Source organism: Primulina tabacum, chromosome 17 (assembly GCF_025594145.1).
Source record: "Primulina tabacum isolate GXHZ01 chromosome 17, ASM2559414v2, whole genome shotgun sequence".
Lineage (NCBI taxonomy): Eukaryota > Viridiplantae > Streptophyta > Magnoliopsida > Lamiales > Gesneriaceae > Primulina > Primulina tabacum.
The window spans coordinates 20,493,915-20,508,953 of NC_134566.1; the positions used below are offsets into that span (position 1 = coordinate 20,493,915).

The 15,039-nt window shown below is 38.4% G+C and overlaps 1 protein-coding gene across 1 annotated transcript; it reads left to right on the forward strand.

Annotated features, from left to right (window-relative positions):
- The first annotated feature begins 3,120 nt into the window (after positions 1-3,120).
- On the forward strand, positions 3,121-8,225 carry LOC142530565 (uncharacterized). Its single transcript, XM_075636397.1, has 9 exons — positions 3,121-3,801; positions 4,236-4,630; positions 4,751-5,112; positions 5,159-5,400; positions 5,575-5,761; positions 5,896-5,958; positions 6,432-6,458; positions 6,793-7,072; positions 7,583-8,225. Exons 1-9 carry the CDS (start codon positions 3,121-3,123, stop codon positions 8,223-8,225), a joined length of 2,880 nt encoding a protein of 959 aa, XP_075492512.1.
- Positions 8,226-15,039: the final 6,814 nt, after the last annotated feature.

Below are 15,039 nucleotides of genomic sequence, written 5' to 3' on the forward strand. Positions count from 1 at the left end.
AAAAATCCACTGCCACATACATGAGATCCCAGTTCATGCTTTAACGGGTGGATTGGTCCCTGGTCAAGATTTACCGCTTTCCAATCCTGATCTAAACCCGTTCATGATTTAACAGGGTGGATTGGTCCCTGGTCATGCTTTACCGCTTTCCAATCTCATACATAAATTTGGTTACAAGACATTTAGCATACCTCAAAAACATGAAAATATTTTCTTTTGCACGTCGAACATATTTACTTGGTGTTGATGGATTCGTTGGACCTCGCTTGGGGTCACTGCTGCACATACTAACACATTATCAAGTGCTTAGCTTTCATACTTTGACGTACAACTCGTACTCAACCCCGAAGTAAATAAGTGGCTTATGACTTTCTAGAACATTCGAGACTTGACCTCGTTTAATCATACTAACCATGATATCAAACCCCGAAACAAGCTCTAAAACGATATGTGAACATTTCCCAAAAATAAAAGACATGAACTCACTATTGAACTTGAAAAAAAGAAAGAACCCGAACACTCTCACAGATGGGGCCGCGCTCGGGCGGTAAAACTTTACCGCTCGAGCGCCAGGTCTTCTGGGAAAATCACTCGGACAAAAGGAGTGGCGCTCGGGTGGTAAGAAACTACCGCTCGGGCGCCAAGTGTACTGGACTTCGCGATTTGCATCTTAATACTCCTAACTAAATAATACGATTCGTGAACCAATCCATCGAGACTCATCCTAGGACACTATGACACTGACCTGAATCCATAAAAATGCCCCAAAAGTTCCCAAAGAAATGACGCAACACAATAAAACCCATAAACTCAAATTTTGACACCAATTGTTTCCTACGATTTCTAATGCAACCAACGACAATCGACAAGAAATGAAGCATCAAAACTCATCCCAAACTCATACTCCATATACCTAAACACAGCAGCGATCACCCGACAGTTCCCAACGAAGCCTGCAACAAATAAACTTCAAGAACACGTCAAGAACATAATTTTCAGAAAACACAGTTTGAGTAGTCCCACGAAAACGGTCATAACTAACTCAATTTTTCTCCAAATAATTCGAATTTCATATCAAATCGAAGGTATTAAAAAGTTCTACATTTCATATGTTTAAAGTTTTTCCAAAAGCTTGACCGAAAAATCGCTGTAATTCAAAATACGGTGAAAAACGAAATTCCAGATCTAAAAATTGTTTCAAAACTGATATAACGAATTTTCCGCTCAAACTTGCACATCATACATGGATTTTATGCATAATAAACAATACAACGCATATTATGACGAGATCGATGCATAAAAGAAAGAATAAACATGCCTTTTGATAATAAAATTTACCGAACCGACGATAGCGAAGCAGAACGAGTGCGAGGGTTGATCCAAGACGAATGTGGCGCGATTTTCTTGCAATAAATATCACCAAAAACTTGCTGGAAATTCAAAGGAAAGGGGCGGCTGCTGTTCTCTCAAGAACCCTGATAAGTGCAAGATTTGCACTTAATTTATATTAAATTCCATTTTGAATTATGCTTGTTTCGAATAGAATTATGCGTTTTTGGTTTGTTTTGATTGTCTTTTCAGGAATGGAGAAAAAGCGGACAGGAAGCCAAGTGAGCCAAGAAAACAAGTGCACAACCAACACACTATCGGACAGAACCTCGCGCGCAGCTCCGCAAGATCACGCGCAGTCGCTCGCACATACATGAAAGAATCGGCCAGAGACTTGCGCGCGGCCGCGCCACATCACGCCCAGGCGCGCACGCACCAATACAGGCGAATGACCAGAAACTTACGCGCGGCCGCGCGACTTCATGCGCGACCGCGCGCACACATGCACGGGCCAGCGAGCAGAAGCAGCCACGCAAGAACTTGCGCAACCGTGCGCGATGAGTTCCAGAAAACTATAAAATCGCGATTCTTAGGTCGGAAGGGGATTCAGCCGCCCTTTGGAAAAAGTCACGAGAACAGCCGTCCTTGCAGAAGAAAAGGTGCTAAAAATCAGAGCGTACACACGAGACGAAGATTCAGAGTGCAAAGAACATTCACAAATACGAAGAACGACAGATCTAGGGACGGAGACGACACCTCGGATTTGTTCTCTTTCCTTCGCTTTGACATTTTCGTTGTCTAAATTGTTGAACATGTCTTGTCTTCGCTTGGATTTCGTGATGAGCTAATTTTCCATTCTAGAGAATGATGTAGCTTTGTGGACATGATGATTTGACGTGGTTTTTTTATATGATTGAATTCCATTTCATATTTAATTGTGTTTCTCTGTGTTTATTTCACTGCAATTTACTGGCCATAAATTGTTTGTTGTTTGAATAATTCTATAACTCGGGAGAGGGACTAGGATTGTAGATCATTAGAAACACATCGTTGAATGTTTATATCGTTCGGAAGACGTATAACTTTAGCGAGGCTTAGATAAGAACATTGTTTGTATTTATCAATTAAACTTATATTTTATTAGGAATAATTGAATCGAAGTTTGATTGATACAATTTATTCGTCACTTGGGAAAGGGGAAATAAAATAATTAAGTGTTCTTGGTCATTAAATAATTGAAATTCAGAAATATAAATTTAACTGGGAATAATTGTCGTGGAAACTTGGTGAAATCATTTCTCTAGATATTTTCTCTAATTGTTATTCTTCAATTCTGTGATTAGATTAATCCTTTGTTTTTAATTAATTCGTTCAAACAAACCAATCTGGTTATTGCTTTGTCTAGATAAAGTCTTGACTATTTTAATTACAAGCATTGATATATATTTTTATACACACTCCTCGTGGGATCGACACTTGCACTCAAAAGTACATTTTACTATAACTTGACATCGTCGCTTGTGAGCATTTAAGAAAACACGCAACAAGTTTTTGGCGCCGTTGCCGGGGAGTGTCAAATTTGAATTTATATCAGTATTGTTACCAATTAGTGTAGATTTTAATTTAGAGCTGTTATTTATTTTATTTTATTTTATATTGATTGAGTTTTTCATTTTTTCTGCTTTACACTGTATGCTAAGATTGCAAAACTCGGACTTGCTGATTTTCGACCCGGAGATCCAAAAAACTGCAAGAAAATTAAGAAAAGCAAGAAGGGAAGAGATCCAAGCAATGGCTGAACACAGAGAAAATGACAGACACATCCCGCCAGAGGCTATTCCTATAAGAGATCAATTCCGACCAGTGATCAACAATCATTATTCTGGTATTGCAAGAGGGACCATCAACGCCAATAATTTCGAGTTGAAGCTTGCTCTAATCATTATGGTTCAGCAAAACCAGTTTGCTGGAACAGCCACTTCTGATCCTCATGTTCATTTGAGGACCTTCTTAGAGATCACGGATACGGTAAAAATTAATAATGTATCCGATGATATTATTAGATTGCGCTTGATTCCGTTTTCTCTCAGGGATCAAGCTAGAGGATGGCTCCAATCGCTTCCCTTGGGAAGTATCACGACATGGCAGGAGCTGGGGACGAAATTTCTGGCAAAGTACTTTCCCCCTGCAAAGTCTGCACAGTTGAAGATCGAGATTAGCACGTTCAGGCAGACCAATTTTGAGAAATTGTATAAGGCATGGGAGAGATACAAGGAGCTGTTGAGGAAATGCCCGAACCATGGTTTTGAGGACTTGGTGCAATATGAATTATTCTACAACGGTCTAAATGGGCAAACAAGAGGAACAGTGGATGCCGCAGCTAGTGGCACGATCTTTGCTAAATCTCCCGAGCAAGCTTATGATTTGCTTGAACAGATGACGATAAATAGCTACCAGTGGCCGTCTGAAAGGGTAGGAGTAAAAAGGACGGCCGGAGTGATGCTGTGGATCCCATTACATCACTCACTGCACAGGTATCTGCACTGACCACACAACTAGCAGCTATGAACAAAGTGAGCACAGCAGAGACTAAGGGTCCATCGATTGTTGTTGAAGAACCATCCCTACCCGAACATAGAGGTAACCTTCCCCCTAATACTTATCATCCATGATTGAGAAATCTTGAGAATTTTTCTTATGCAAATAATAAAAATGTGTTGAATCCTCCACCGGGGTTCAATACATCAAAGGAGGAAGGAAAGCCTTCATTTGAAGATTTAGTGGGAACGTTTGTTGCTGAGTTGGGAAAGAGGATGGCAAGGACTGAGTCTCGTCTTGATAACAAGGAGACTCACATGGGAAATATAGGTGCCACAATGAAATCTTTGGAAACTCAAATTGGACAGTTGGCTACTGCATTGAGAGATCAGAATAGGGATCAATTTCCTAGTAACACCGAAGTTAACCCAAGAGAGCAGTGCAAGGCAGTCACTTTGAGGAGTGGAAAGGAATTGGAGGTACAAATTCCTAAAGAAAGAGTGGAAAGTGAGAAGATAGTTGAAGAAGGTGAAACTGAGGGACCCAAAGCTGAAGTTGAAGTTGAACCACCTCCAGTATTAAAGCCAACTCTTCCATACCCGCAGAGGTTCAAAAAGAAAAATTTGGATGATCAGTTTGCAAAATTCCTAGAGATTTTTAAGAAGATACACATCAACATACCATTTGCTGATGTGTTAGAGCCAATGCCGAATTATGCAAAGTTTATTAAAGCTGCGATGTCTAAGAAAAGGAAGCTGCATGAGTTTGAGACTGTAAAACTGACAGAAGAATATAGCGCCATACTGCAAAAGAAGCTACCACAGAAATTAAAAGATCCAGGGAGTTTTACTATTCCTTGCTTTATTGGTGGTTCTAAATGTAGTAAAGCTTTATGTGATTTGGGAGCAAGTATTAATTTGATGCCATTTTCTATCTACAGGGAACTGGAGCTTGGAGAAGTTAAACCAACTACGATTACCTTACAACTTGCAGACAGAAGTCTCACGTATCCACGTGGGATAGTCGAGGATGTACTGGTAAAAGTAGATATATTTATTTTTCCTGCTGATTTTGTGATTTTAGATATGGAGGAAGATCATGATGCTCCATTAATCTTTGGGAGACCGTTTCTGGCAACTGGGAGGGCATTGATAGATGTGCATAAGGGTGAACTCACCTTGAGAGTTGGTGAAGAAGCAGTCATTTTTAACATCTATCACGCCATGAAGGGATCGAATGAGGTAAGTACTTGTAAGAATATTGATGTTATGTATGTCTCTTGAATGTGCAGGAACAAGGGATCCTTTGGAGAGCTGTTTGATAAGTGCGGCAGGAACTGTTGATGAAGACAATTGGGAAGTGAAAGAGCAACTGATGGCTCTTGAAGCACTGCAGAAAGAAAGAAAAACGGATGCACCGCTTGAGGAATTGGAGGTACATGAGCAAACAAAGGTAATACATCCTTCCCCTGATTTGAAGGAGCTGCCAAGTCACCTTTGCTATGCATTTTTAGATGAAAAGTCGACGTATCCGGTAATCATCTCTTTCTCTCTTACTTGTATTGAAAAAGATAAATTATTGAGAGTATTGAGGAAATTTAAAACTGCTTTAGGATGGTCGATTTCTGATATTAGGGGAATTAGCCCTACTATATGCATGCATAAAATTTTGATGGAGGAGTCATATACTCCTTATGTGGATCATCAGAGGAGATTGAATCCAGCAATGAAAGAGGTTGTGAAAAATGAGGTACTGAAATTACTGAATGCTGGTGTAATTTATGCTATTTCAGATAGTAGTTGGGTATCTCCTGTACAAGTTGTGCCTAAAAAGAGTGGAATAACTGTAGTTAGAAACAAAAATGATGAACTGATATCTACTCGTACTGTAACTGGTTGGAGAGTATGTATTGATTATAGAAAGTTAAACAATGCTACACGTAAAGATCATTTTCCACTGCCTTTTATTGATCAATGCTTGATAGACTAGCTGGTTATTGTCATTATTGCTTTTTATATGATTATTCAGGTTATAACCAAATTGCTATTGCGCTAGAAGATCAGAAGAAGACTACTTTCACGTGTCCCTATGGCACGTTTGCTTTTAGGAGAATGCCATTTGAGCTATGCAATGCACCTGCCACTTTCCAGAGGTGCATGATGGCCATATTTGCAGATATGGTGGAGGAAATAATGGAAGTCTTCATGGATGACTTTTCGGTATTTGGTTCGTCGTTTGATCATTGTTTACATAACATATCCCTTGTTTTGCAGAGATGTCAGGATAAGAACTTAGTTCTTAATTGGGAGAAGTGTCACTTTATGGTCCAAGAGTGTATTGTTCTTGGACATAAAGTGTCTTCTAAGGGATTAGAGGTGGACCGAGCTAAAATCGTCGCAATCGAAAAAATTCCCCCACCAAGGAACATTAAGGGAATAAGGAGCTTTCTAGGACATACAGGGTTTTATCGTAGATTTATTAGAGACTTTTCTAAGATTACTAAACCCCTGTGTAACTTGCTTGAAAAAGAGTCGACTTTTATGTTTGATGATGATTGTTTGCAGGCATTCGAGAAGATCAAAATGGCAATGGTGACTGCACCGATCATGATAGGGCCGGACTGGAAGGAGCCCTTTGAGCTAATGTGTGATGCAAGCGATTATGCAGTGGGCGCTGTCTTAGGGCAAAGAAGGGAAAAGATGTTTAGGGCGATTTACTAAGCAAGCCGCACGATGGATGCTGCACAGCAAAATTACACAACGACCGAGAAGAAGATGCTTGCAGTAGTATTTGCATTCGACAAATTCAGACCTTATTTGATTGGCACAAAGGTAATCGTTTTCACTGACCATGCAGCTATTATCTACCTATTCGCAAAAAAGGATGCAAAACCACGCTTGATAAGGTGGATTTTGTTATTACAAGAATTTGACTTTGAGGTCAAGGATAAAAAGGGTAGTGAGAATCAAGTAGCTGACCACCTGTCGAGGCTTGAGCTGGAGGATAAGAAAGAAGAAGGATCTATACAAGAAACATTCCCAGATGAACAACTTTTTGAGATAAATTCTGTACTCCCTTGGTTTGCTGATATTGCTAATTTTTTGTCTTGCGGCACCCTCCCCCCAGATTTGAGCTATCATGAGAAGAAGAAATTCGTCCATGATATCAAGTTCTATTATTGGGATGATCCATTTGTGTATAAGAGGTGTGCTGACCAAGTGATTAGGAGATGCATGGAGGGTATCGAAGCACGTCAAATTCTGGAGAAGTGTCACTCTTCACCATATGGTGGACATTTTGGAGCGTCACGAACAGCAGCTAAGGTATTGCAATCTTGTTTTTATTGGCCTAGTTTGTTTAAAGATAGTTATACCTTAGTAAAATCATGTGATAGAAGCCAGAGGTTAGGAAACATCTCAAGGCGTCACGAATTACCACTGACAAATGTTTTGGAAGTGGAACTTTTTGACGTTTGGGGCATTGATTTCATGGGATCCTTTCCTCCTTCTTTTGGTAATTCCTATATTTTATTAGCTGTGGATTATGTTTCGAAATGGGTGGAAGCAATCGCCACCAATACTAATGACGCTCATGTTGTAGCTAAATTCGTACATAAGAACATCTTCACAAGGTTTGGAACACCAAGAGCCATCATAAGTGACGAAGGTACGCATTTTTGCAATAGAATTTTCAACTCACTTTTGTCTAAATACAGTGTGAAGCACAAAGTGGCCCTAGCATACCATCCTCAGGCAAATGGACTTGCTGAGGTATCCAACCGGGAAATTAAACAAATACTGGAAAAAACTATCAACACAAACCGGAAGGATTGGGCCATTAAGTTAGATGATGCATTGTGGGCCTATCGGATTGCGTTCAAGACACCTATTGGGATGTCTCCCTATAGGCTGGTCTTTGGCAAAGCATGTCATTTGCCGTTGGAATTGGAGCATAGAGCATTTTGGGCTATGAAGAAATTAAATTTTGATTTGCAAGCTTCGGGAGATGTTAGAAAACTGCAGTTAAGTGAGATGGATGAATTCCGAAATGACGCTTATGAAAATGCCAAGATCTACAAAGAGCAGACAAAGAAGTGGCATGATAAAATCATTGTCCGAAGGGAGCTCAAACCGGGACAGCAAGTATTGTTATTCAATTCGCGTCTGAAGTTGATTCCTGGTAAGTTGAAGTCGTGTTGGTCAGGGCCATTTGTTGTGGAAGCAGTGTATCCTTATGGGGCTATCGAGCTAAAGTGCAGTGATGGGAGAACCTTCAAGGTGAATGGACAGCGGGTTAAGCCTTACTATGGGACTGAAGTAAGGAATATCGACAATGTCAAGTTGAGCGAACCAAAATGAACAGACTGGTGACAGTCGGGCTGACGACGTTAAACCAAGCGTTGTGCACGGCCGCGCGTAAGTTTCTGGTCATTCGCCTGTATTGGTGCGCGCGCGCCTGCGCATGATGTGTCGCGGCCACGCGAGAACTTCTGTCGATCCTCTTGAGCATCATTGCTCGCGGCTGCGCGTGATCTCGCGTAGCTGCACGCGAGGTTCTGTCCGATAGTGTGTTGGTTGTGCACTTGTTTTCTTGGCTCACTTGGCTTCGTGTCCGCTTTTTCTCCATTCCTGAAAAGACAATCAAAACAAACCAAAAACGCATAATTCTGTTCGAAACAAGCATAATTCCAAATGGAATTTAATATAAATTAAGTGCAAATCTTGCACTTATCAAACTTCGTCTTACTATTTTATTTCAATTAATTTTTTTATTTTATTTATTTAAATTTTCTCTATTTAAGTATTAATTTGAATCATTTATATTAGTAGGTATTTAAAAAAAATGGGGAACAGACGCATGCGCGTGACCGCGCGAGGACACGCGCAGCAGCGCGCACAGACCCAGCGGTTTCCACCTACTGGACCCGAGGATGCCCCATTTCCACCACATCCAGCCTGGCCACCACAGTATCCACCACCAGATCTATCACCGCCGCAGCCCATGGACGATGATGATGAAGATGCTGCGAACGATGACTCGAGCCTCGAGTTCTGACACTCGTGTGCGAGGTATGTGTTGTCGTATTCTTTATTTCTATACATTGAGGACAATGCAAACTTTAAGTTTGGGGGGGTGCTTGCTTGTTAGAATTTTTTTTAGTTAAATTGATTTTTTTTTCTTCCTTAGTTCTTTTATTTTTGCATGCTAGATTTGTTAGGAAGAGTCATGGATAAGTACAATGTGTGACCGATGATGAAAATGGAATTGCGGTCCTGAAGTATATATGTGTTCATGATAACTTAGGAGTCACAATTATTTTGCACTGTCGGGTTTGTTGATACTCTCGTTGCTTAGAGACAAGTTGCATGCCTGTGATGCTAAATAGATGAGGGAGATCTGATTCTTGGTAATTATTGCATGACATTGATTGACACTTTCGCAAACATAGAAATGATCTAGGCAATTTCTTTCACAATATCTTTGGGCCTTTGTTCTTTGTTTACTATCAATTGTAGCCCTTTGAGTTTCGAATTAATTGAGATGCTTAGAACTTCTTTTATACCTACCTCGTATATCATTTTTTGCTGAACAAATGCATGTGATTAGTTTGTATGAGTTGACTAATGGATTGACGGAAATCTAGAACTTGCTTGAACACTTTTCGAGGCGAAATATGGATAATATGTGACATAGGAATGATTTAGGCGATCTTTGGAACCGTTGAGCCTTCGAGCCTACCAAATGAACATGAAATATCCCTTGTGTCCCATTTTGAGCCACTAAAAATCAAGTGGTGTGTGTCAATGACATACAATTAGCCCCCACTTGTATCTATTCTATATCCCACAACAACTACGAAATGAAGCTTATATACTTATTTTCGTACCTAATGTTGAGAGAAATAAGATCATTAGTGTTGTATTGCATCAAGTACTCCTTGAAAAGAAAAAGCAAAATTTAATGTGCAAAAAGGAGTTGGCAAAAAAAAGAAGAGATCAAAGGAATGAATCAAACAAAAGTGGTGAAAAAGAAAAAATTGGAAAATGGAGGATATGATTGGGAAGAAAACAATAAAGCGATGGTGAATGAAATGAGAGTGAAAATGATGAAGATTTGATTATTTCTCTCAAATTTTGATTTTCATACCTTTTATTGTAGCCATGAGCCGTGGCCTAACGTTACAAGCCTACAGGACCTATTAACCTTGTCATATTTATCCAATATACTAGTGGAAAAAAGTTGTTCAAGTCAAGCCTATGGATACCTGAAAAACATTGTCAACACGTATAAACTCTAATCACTTGCTTGCAAGCATCTCATTGTGTGATTTCATCTTTGGCATACTTGTGTTGACTATCTTTTGAACCAAATAATCACCGATAAAGTCCTATGTGATCTGTGAATGCAAATTTATATGTTGGTGAAGTGTGATTTGAACTGAACTGAGGATTTCTTGATTCTGTAAGGCGAATGGGTATTACAACTCTATTTGAGCATTCGATCGGGTAAACGAACATTGACATACCACACACACATGTGACTCTTGAAAAATCGTGAATTACATGAATTTAGATAAGTCGGAGGTCAATATCACTTTTCGCATATCCATGACTATAGTAGTTTGCGTAATTTTTTCCTTAATTATTAGCTTTTATTCTATTTTGCTCGGGACTAGCAAAAGTTCAAGTTTGGGGGTTTGATAAGTGAAAGATTTGCACTTAATTTATATTAAATTCCATTTTGAATTATGCTTGTTTCGAATAGAATTATGCGTTTTTGGTTTGTTTTGATTGTCTTTTCAGGAATGGAGAAAAGCCGGACAGGAAGCCATGTGAGCCAAGAAAACAAGTGCACAACCAACACACTATCGGACAGAACCTCACACGCAGCAGCGCGCACATACATGAAAGAATCGGCCAGAGACTTGCGCGCGGCCCCGCCACATCACTCGCAGGCGCGCGCGCACCAATACAGGCGAATGACCAGAAACTTACGCGCGGCCGCGCGCACACATGTACGGGCCATCGAGCAGAAGCAGTCGTGCCAAAACTTGCGCAACCGTGCGCGATGAGTTCCAAAAAACTATAAAATCGCGATTCTTAGGTCACGGAAGTGGATTCAGCCGCCCTTTGGAGAAAGTCACGAGAACTGCGGTCCTTGGAGAAGAAAAGGCGCGAAAAATCAGAGCGTACACACGAGACGAAGATTCAGAGTGCGAAGAACATTCACAAATACGAAGAACGATGGATCTAGGGACGGAGATGACACCTCGGATTTGTTCTCTTTCCTTCGCTTTTACATTTTCGTTTTCTAAAATGTTGAACATGTCTTTTCGTCGCTTGGATTTCGTGATGAGCTAATTTTCCATTCTAGAGAATGATGTAGCTTTGTGGACACGATGATTTGACGTTGTTATTTTATATGATTGAATTCCATTTCATATTTAATTGTGTTTCTCTGTGTTTATTTCACTGCAATTTACTGGTCATAAATTGTTTGTTGTTTGATTAATTCTATAACTCGGGAGAGGGACTAGGATTGTAGATCATTAGAAACATATCGTTGAATGTTTATATCGTTCGGAAGGCATATAACTTTAGCGAGGCTTAGGTAAGAACATCGTTTGTATTTATCAATTAAACTTAGATTTTATTAGGAATAATTGAATCGAAGTTTGATTGATACAATTTATTCGTCACTTGGGAAAGGGGAAATAAAATAATTAAGTGTTCTTGGCCATTAAATACTTGGAATTCAGGAATATAAATTTAACTGGGAATAATTGTCGTGAAAACTTGGTGAAATCATTTCTCTAGATATTTTCTCTAATTGTTATTCTTAATTGTTATTCTTCAATTCGGTGATTAGATTAATCCTTTGTTTTTAATTAATTCGTTCAAACAAACCAATCTAGTTATTGATTTGTCTAGATAAAGTCTTGACTATTTTAATTACAAGCATTGATATATATTTTTATACACACTCCTCGTGGGATCGACACTTGCACTCAAAATTACATTTTACTATAACTTAACATCGTGTGCTTGCGAGCATTTAAGAAAACACGCAACAAACCCTAAGTTTTTCTCTTTTAAAATCTGAAAATCTGAAAAATAAGAATGTGTATGTGTGTGTTGTGTGTTGGACGAGTAAGTGTGTGTGTGTCATTGTGTGTGCGCGTGTGATTAGTAGATAATTAGGGCCAAATTTGCTAAATTATTAATTAGCAAGCTAATTAAAATAATTTCCCCTTCTAATCTTATAAAATCCCATAATTTAAAAATAAAGTGTACAAGTGCTAATTCTTTAAAAACTTTAAAATCATAAAATCACCTAATAGTTACATTAGGCTTTTAAAATTGGTGAAACTAAATAAATCTTTTAAAATGTCCCAATCCTCACTTAAAAATAAAATATCACATTTTAAAATTGCCAAAATCGTCACTGGTCTCTTTTCCTCGATCCCACATCGAATAATCGTCTGAAACATAAAACTCGAGAAAATATTTTAACGTGCATCACACGAACATACATTATTTAAAAATGATGCAATTTAAATAGGTCATGCATCACTAAAAATCATTTTAAATTTAAATAAATTATTTAACAATTAAATAAATGCATGGGTTTTACGTGTACTGATTTTGGGCTCTACAAAATATGTTAGTTGAATCGATTGTTTATCCATGTTCTGTATTTCTAACATATTTAATCAAGTATAAAGTTATTAAAACAAGAAGCAAATTGAAATTGAATTTTGCACAAACTGAATTTCTTGCAAGCTTCGGTATTTTGATGATATCTCTCAACTGAATGATTCAAATGACAATCCGCTAACTTGACTGATCAGAATACTAAATTTCAAACAAGTCTTATTTCACGTCAGTTGGGCAAGTTCGGATGTTATCAAGGTCTAACTGATCGCTAAATTGCCGAACTGATTGCATGAAAACATCAATCAGTTGGGTATGAGCGGTTGCAGTATTTTGGTCATATCTCTTAGCACGTTTATTAGAATGAAGCGATTCGGTATGCGTTGGAAAGATAAGACGATGATCTTCAAAAGTAAAAGTCTGAATCGAAGCTTAAGATGTTGATAAATGATGATGAAGCTACTGGTTCTGCACAAACTGAAATCAGTTAGGCTGATTTCAGCTGATCAACTGAACTGAACTGAACTGAACTGAACCAGTTGCTGCTGACCAATTGAAATGAACTGAATCAGCAGCTGACCAACTGAACTCAACCTACTTCTGACCAACTAAAACTGAACCAGTTGAACTGAACCAGACCAGTTGAAACAGAACAGAACAAGTTGAACTGAACCAGACTAGTTGAAATGAACCAAACCAACTGAACTAAACCAGACCAGCTGAACTGAACCAAACCAGCTGAACTGAACCAGACCAGTTGAACTGAACCTATTGACCACTCGGGAAAATGACCAGCAAGGCGAATTTGACTGTTGCAATCTCAAAAACAGTACAGAAACTTTCCAAACGGTCATATTCTTGTATCTAACGTATATATCATTGTAGAAGCCTATAAATACAACATATTAAATATCAAACAAGAGATTTTGAAGAGGATTCAAAGCATGGGGAGTTAGCATAAATATATCATCTAGTTGAGAGCATAATCCCTTGTGTGAGGATACATTTGAGATGTACAATGTAAATGATAAATTCCTCACACACAATCACTCACATATATACAAGAGAGTTGAACTTCAAAAATTAGTTGAGTGGATCTTGCACAAAGACAATAAACTTGTGTACGTAGTCTTTGCATATGAGACATAAAATAATATGTTGATTGTGAGGTGCTGCCTACAATCTTGAGTGCTAGGAGTTCAGTTAGGCAGTAGCGTAAGTCCAAGCTGAATGGGTTTGTACAAAGAGTTATATAAATCAAAGTCTTCAGTGAATCCTTCCCGAGGTTGAAGATGGGGTGACGTAAGAGCACTTGAAATCTCCGAACATCTATAAACAAATTTTGTGTTTATTTTTTTATTGCATTTACTTATCATTTCCATTGTTTTAAGGGTGCATTTTTGAAGCATTTTATGTGTTCTTCAAATACAAAATTATAGCATTCCAATTGTTTGATAAAATACTTCAACCAAAATATTTTTTACTCATTCAACTTGCATATATTTTAAATGATTTACAAAATGTTTAATCAATTTTTACGAAGGATTATTTCGAGTGTCTTCGTCTTGGTTTATGTTGGAAACTAAATTTCGGCTGTTTGACAAACAGAGTGCTTAATCGGATAAACAAACTGATCAAGGAACTGAAAAAATATACTCAAACTGACAGTTGCCGTAACCGAAGATTAATGGCAAGTTAACGAATCTATGCAGACAATTGACTGATCAGTTGCTAGTTTCAGCCGTGAGCTTATCGGCTATTACCTATCATCTGATCCTTCAGCTGTACACATCAACGAAAAGGACGCTCAACCGACAATAGTACAAAAGCAGACTGCAACAGATAGTGGGAATGCCGTGTACGAATGTCAGAAGAATGTTGACATGGAAAACCAACGGATAAAAAGATTCAAATTTCATTTAATATTAACGTTGAAGGGAAGCAGTTGAAAACGTATCAACCTACTATTTCATTAAGCTTGTTGTTACCCTGCTGAAATTAATACTTATATTCAAAAATCAAAAGCTCACCCTTATCGCACATATTCAAAGCAATCAAGGCTACAATTTCGAGCTTTAAAGCACAGTGTTATGATTGTAAAACTCGATCTTGTAAAAGATCAGTTGTGCTAAATTCAGTTGTATGATGTGAAGCATTTTGTAAACTAAGATTTTCAGTCTTGGCAGTGTTAAATTCAAACTGAAGTGGGTCTGTACAAACTTTTGTATCGATCAAAGTCTTTTAGTGAATATCTTTTCCTTGTGATAGAAGGGGTGACATAGGAGTGTTTGAAATCTCCAAACATCTGTAAAATCTTTTGTTCTTATTGCAGTTTTTATTCTATCTATCAGTCAGCTTTATTCCGCACTTTATTGTTAACTGAGTGATATTGTGAGAGCCCAAGTACACCAAGCCCAGCCCAATTTCATTAAGAAAGTTTAATTTAAAAAAAAAGATAAACGTGAATTATTTCTCTCCCCGTCTTCCTCTCTAGCACCGAAAGCTTCCTCTTTCTTTC

Bases quoted from the DNA above. Each gene is read 5' to 3' on its own strand.
- LOC142530565 (XM_075636397.1), top strand. From the start codon at position 3,121: ATGGCTGAACACAGAGAAAATGACAGACACATCCCGCCAGAGGCTATT. The intron at 3,802-4,235 runs GTAGGAGTAAAA...CAAATTGGACAG, and splicing joins ACCAGTGGCCGTCTGAAAGG to TTGGCTACTGCATTGAGAGA. The intron at 5,959-6,431 runs GCACGTTTGCTT...GATTGTTTGCAG, and splicing joins TACTTTCACGTGTCCCTATG to GCATTCGAGAAGATCAAAAT.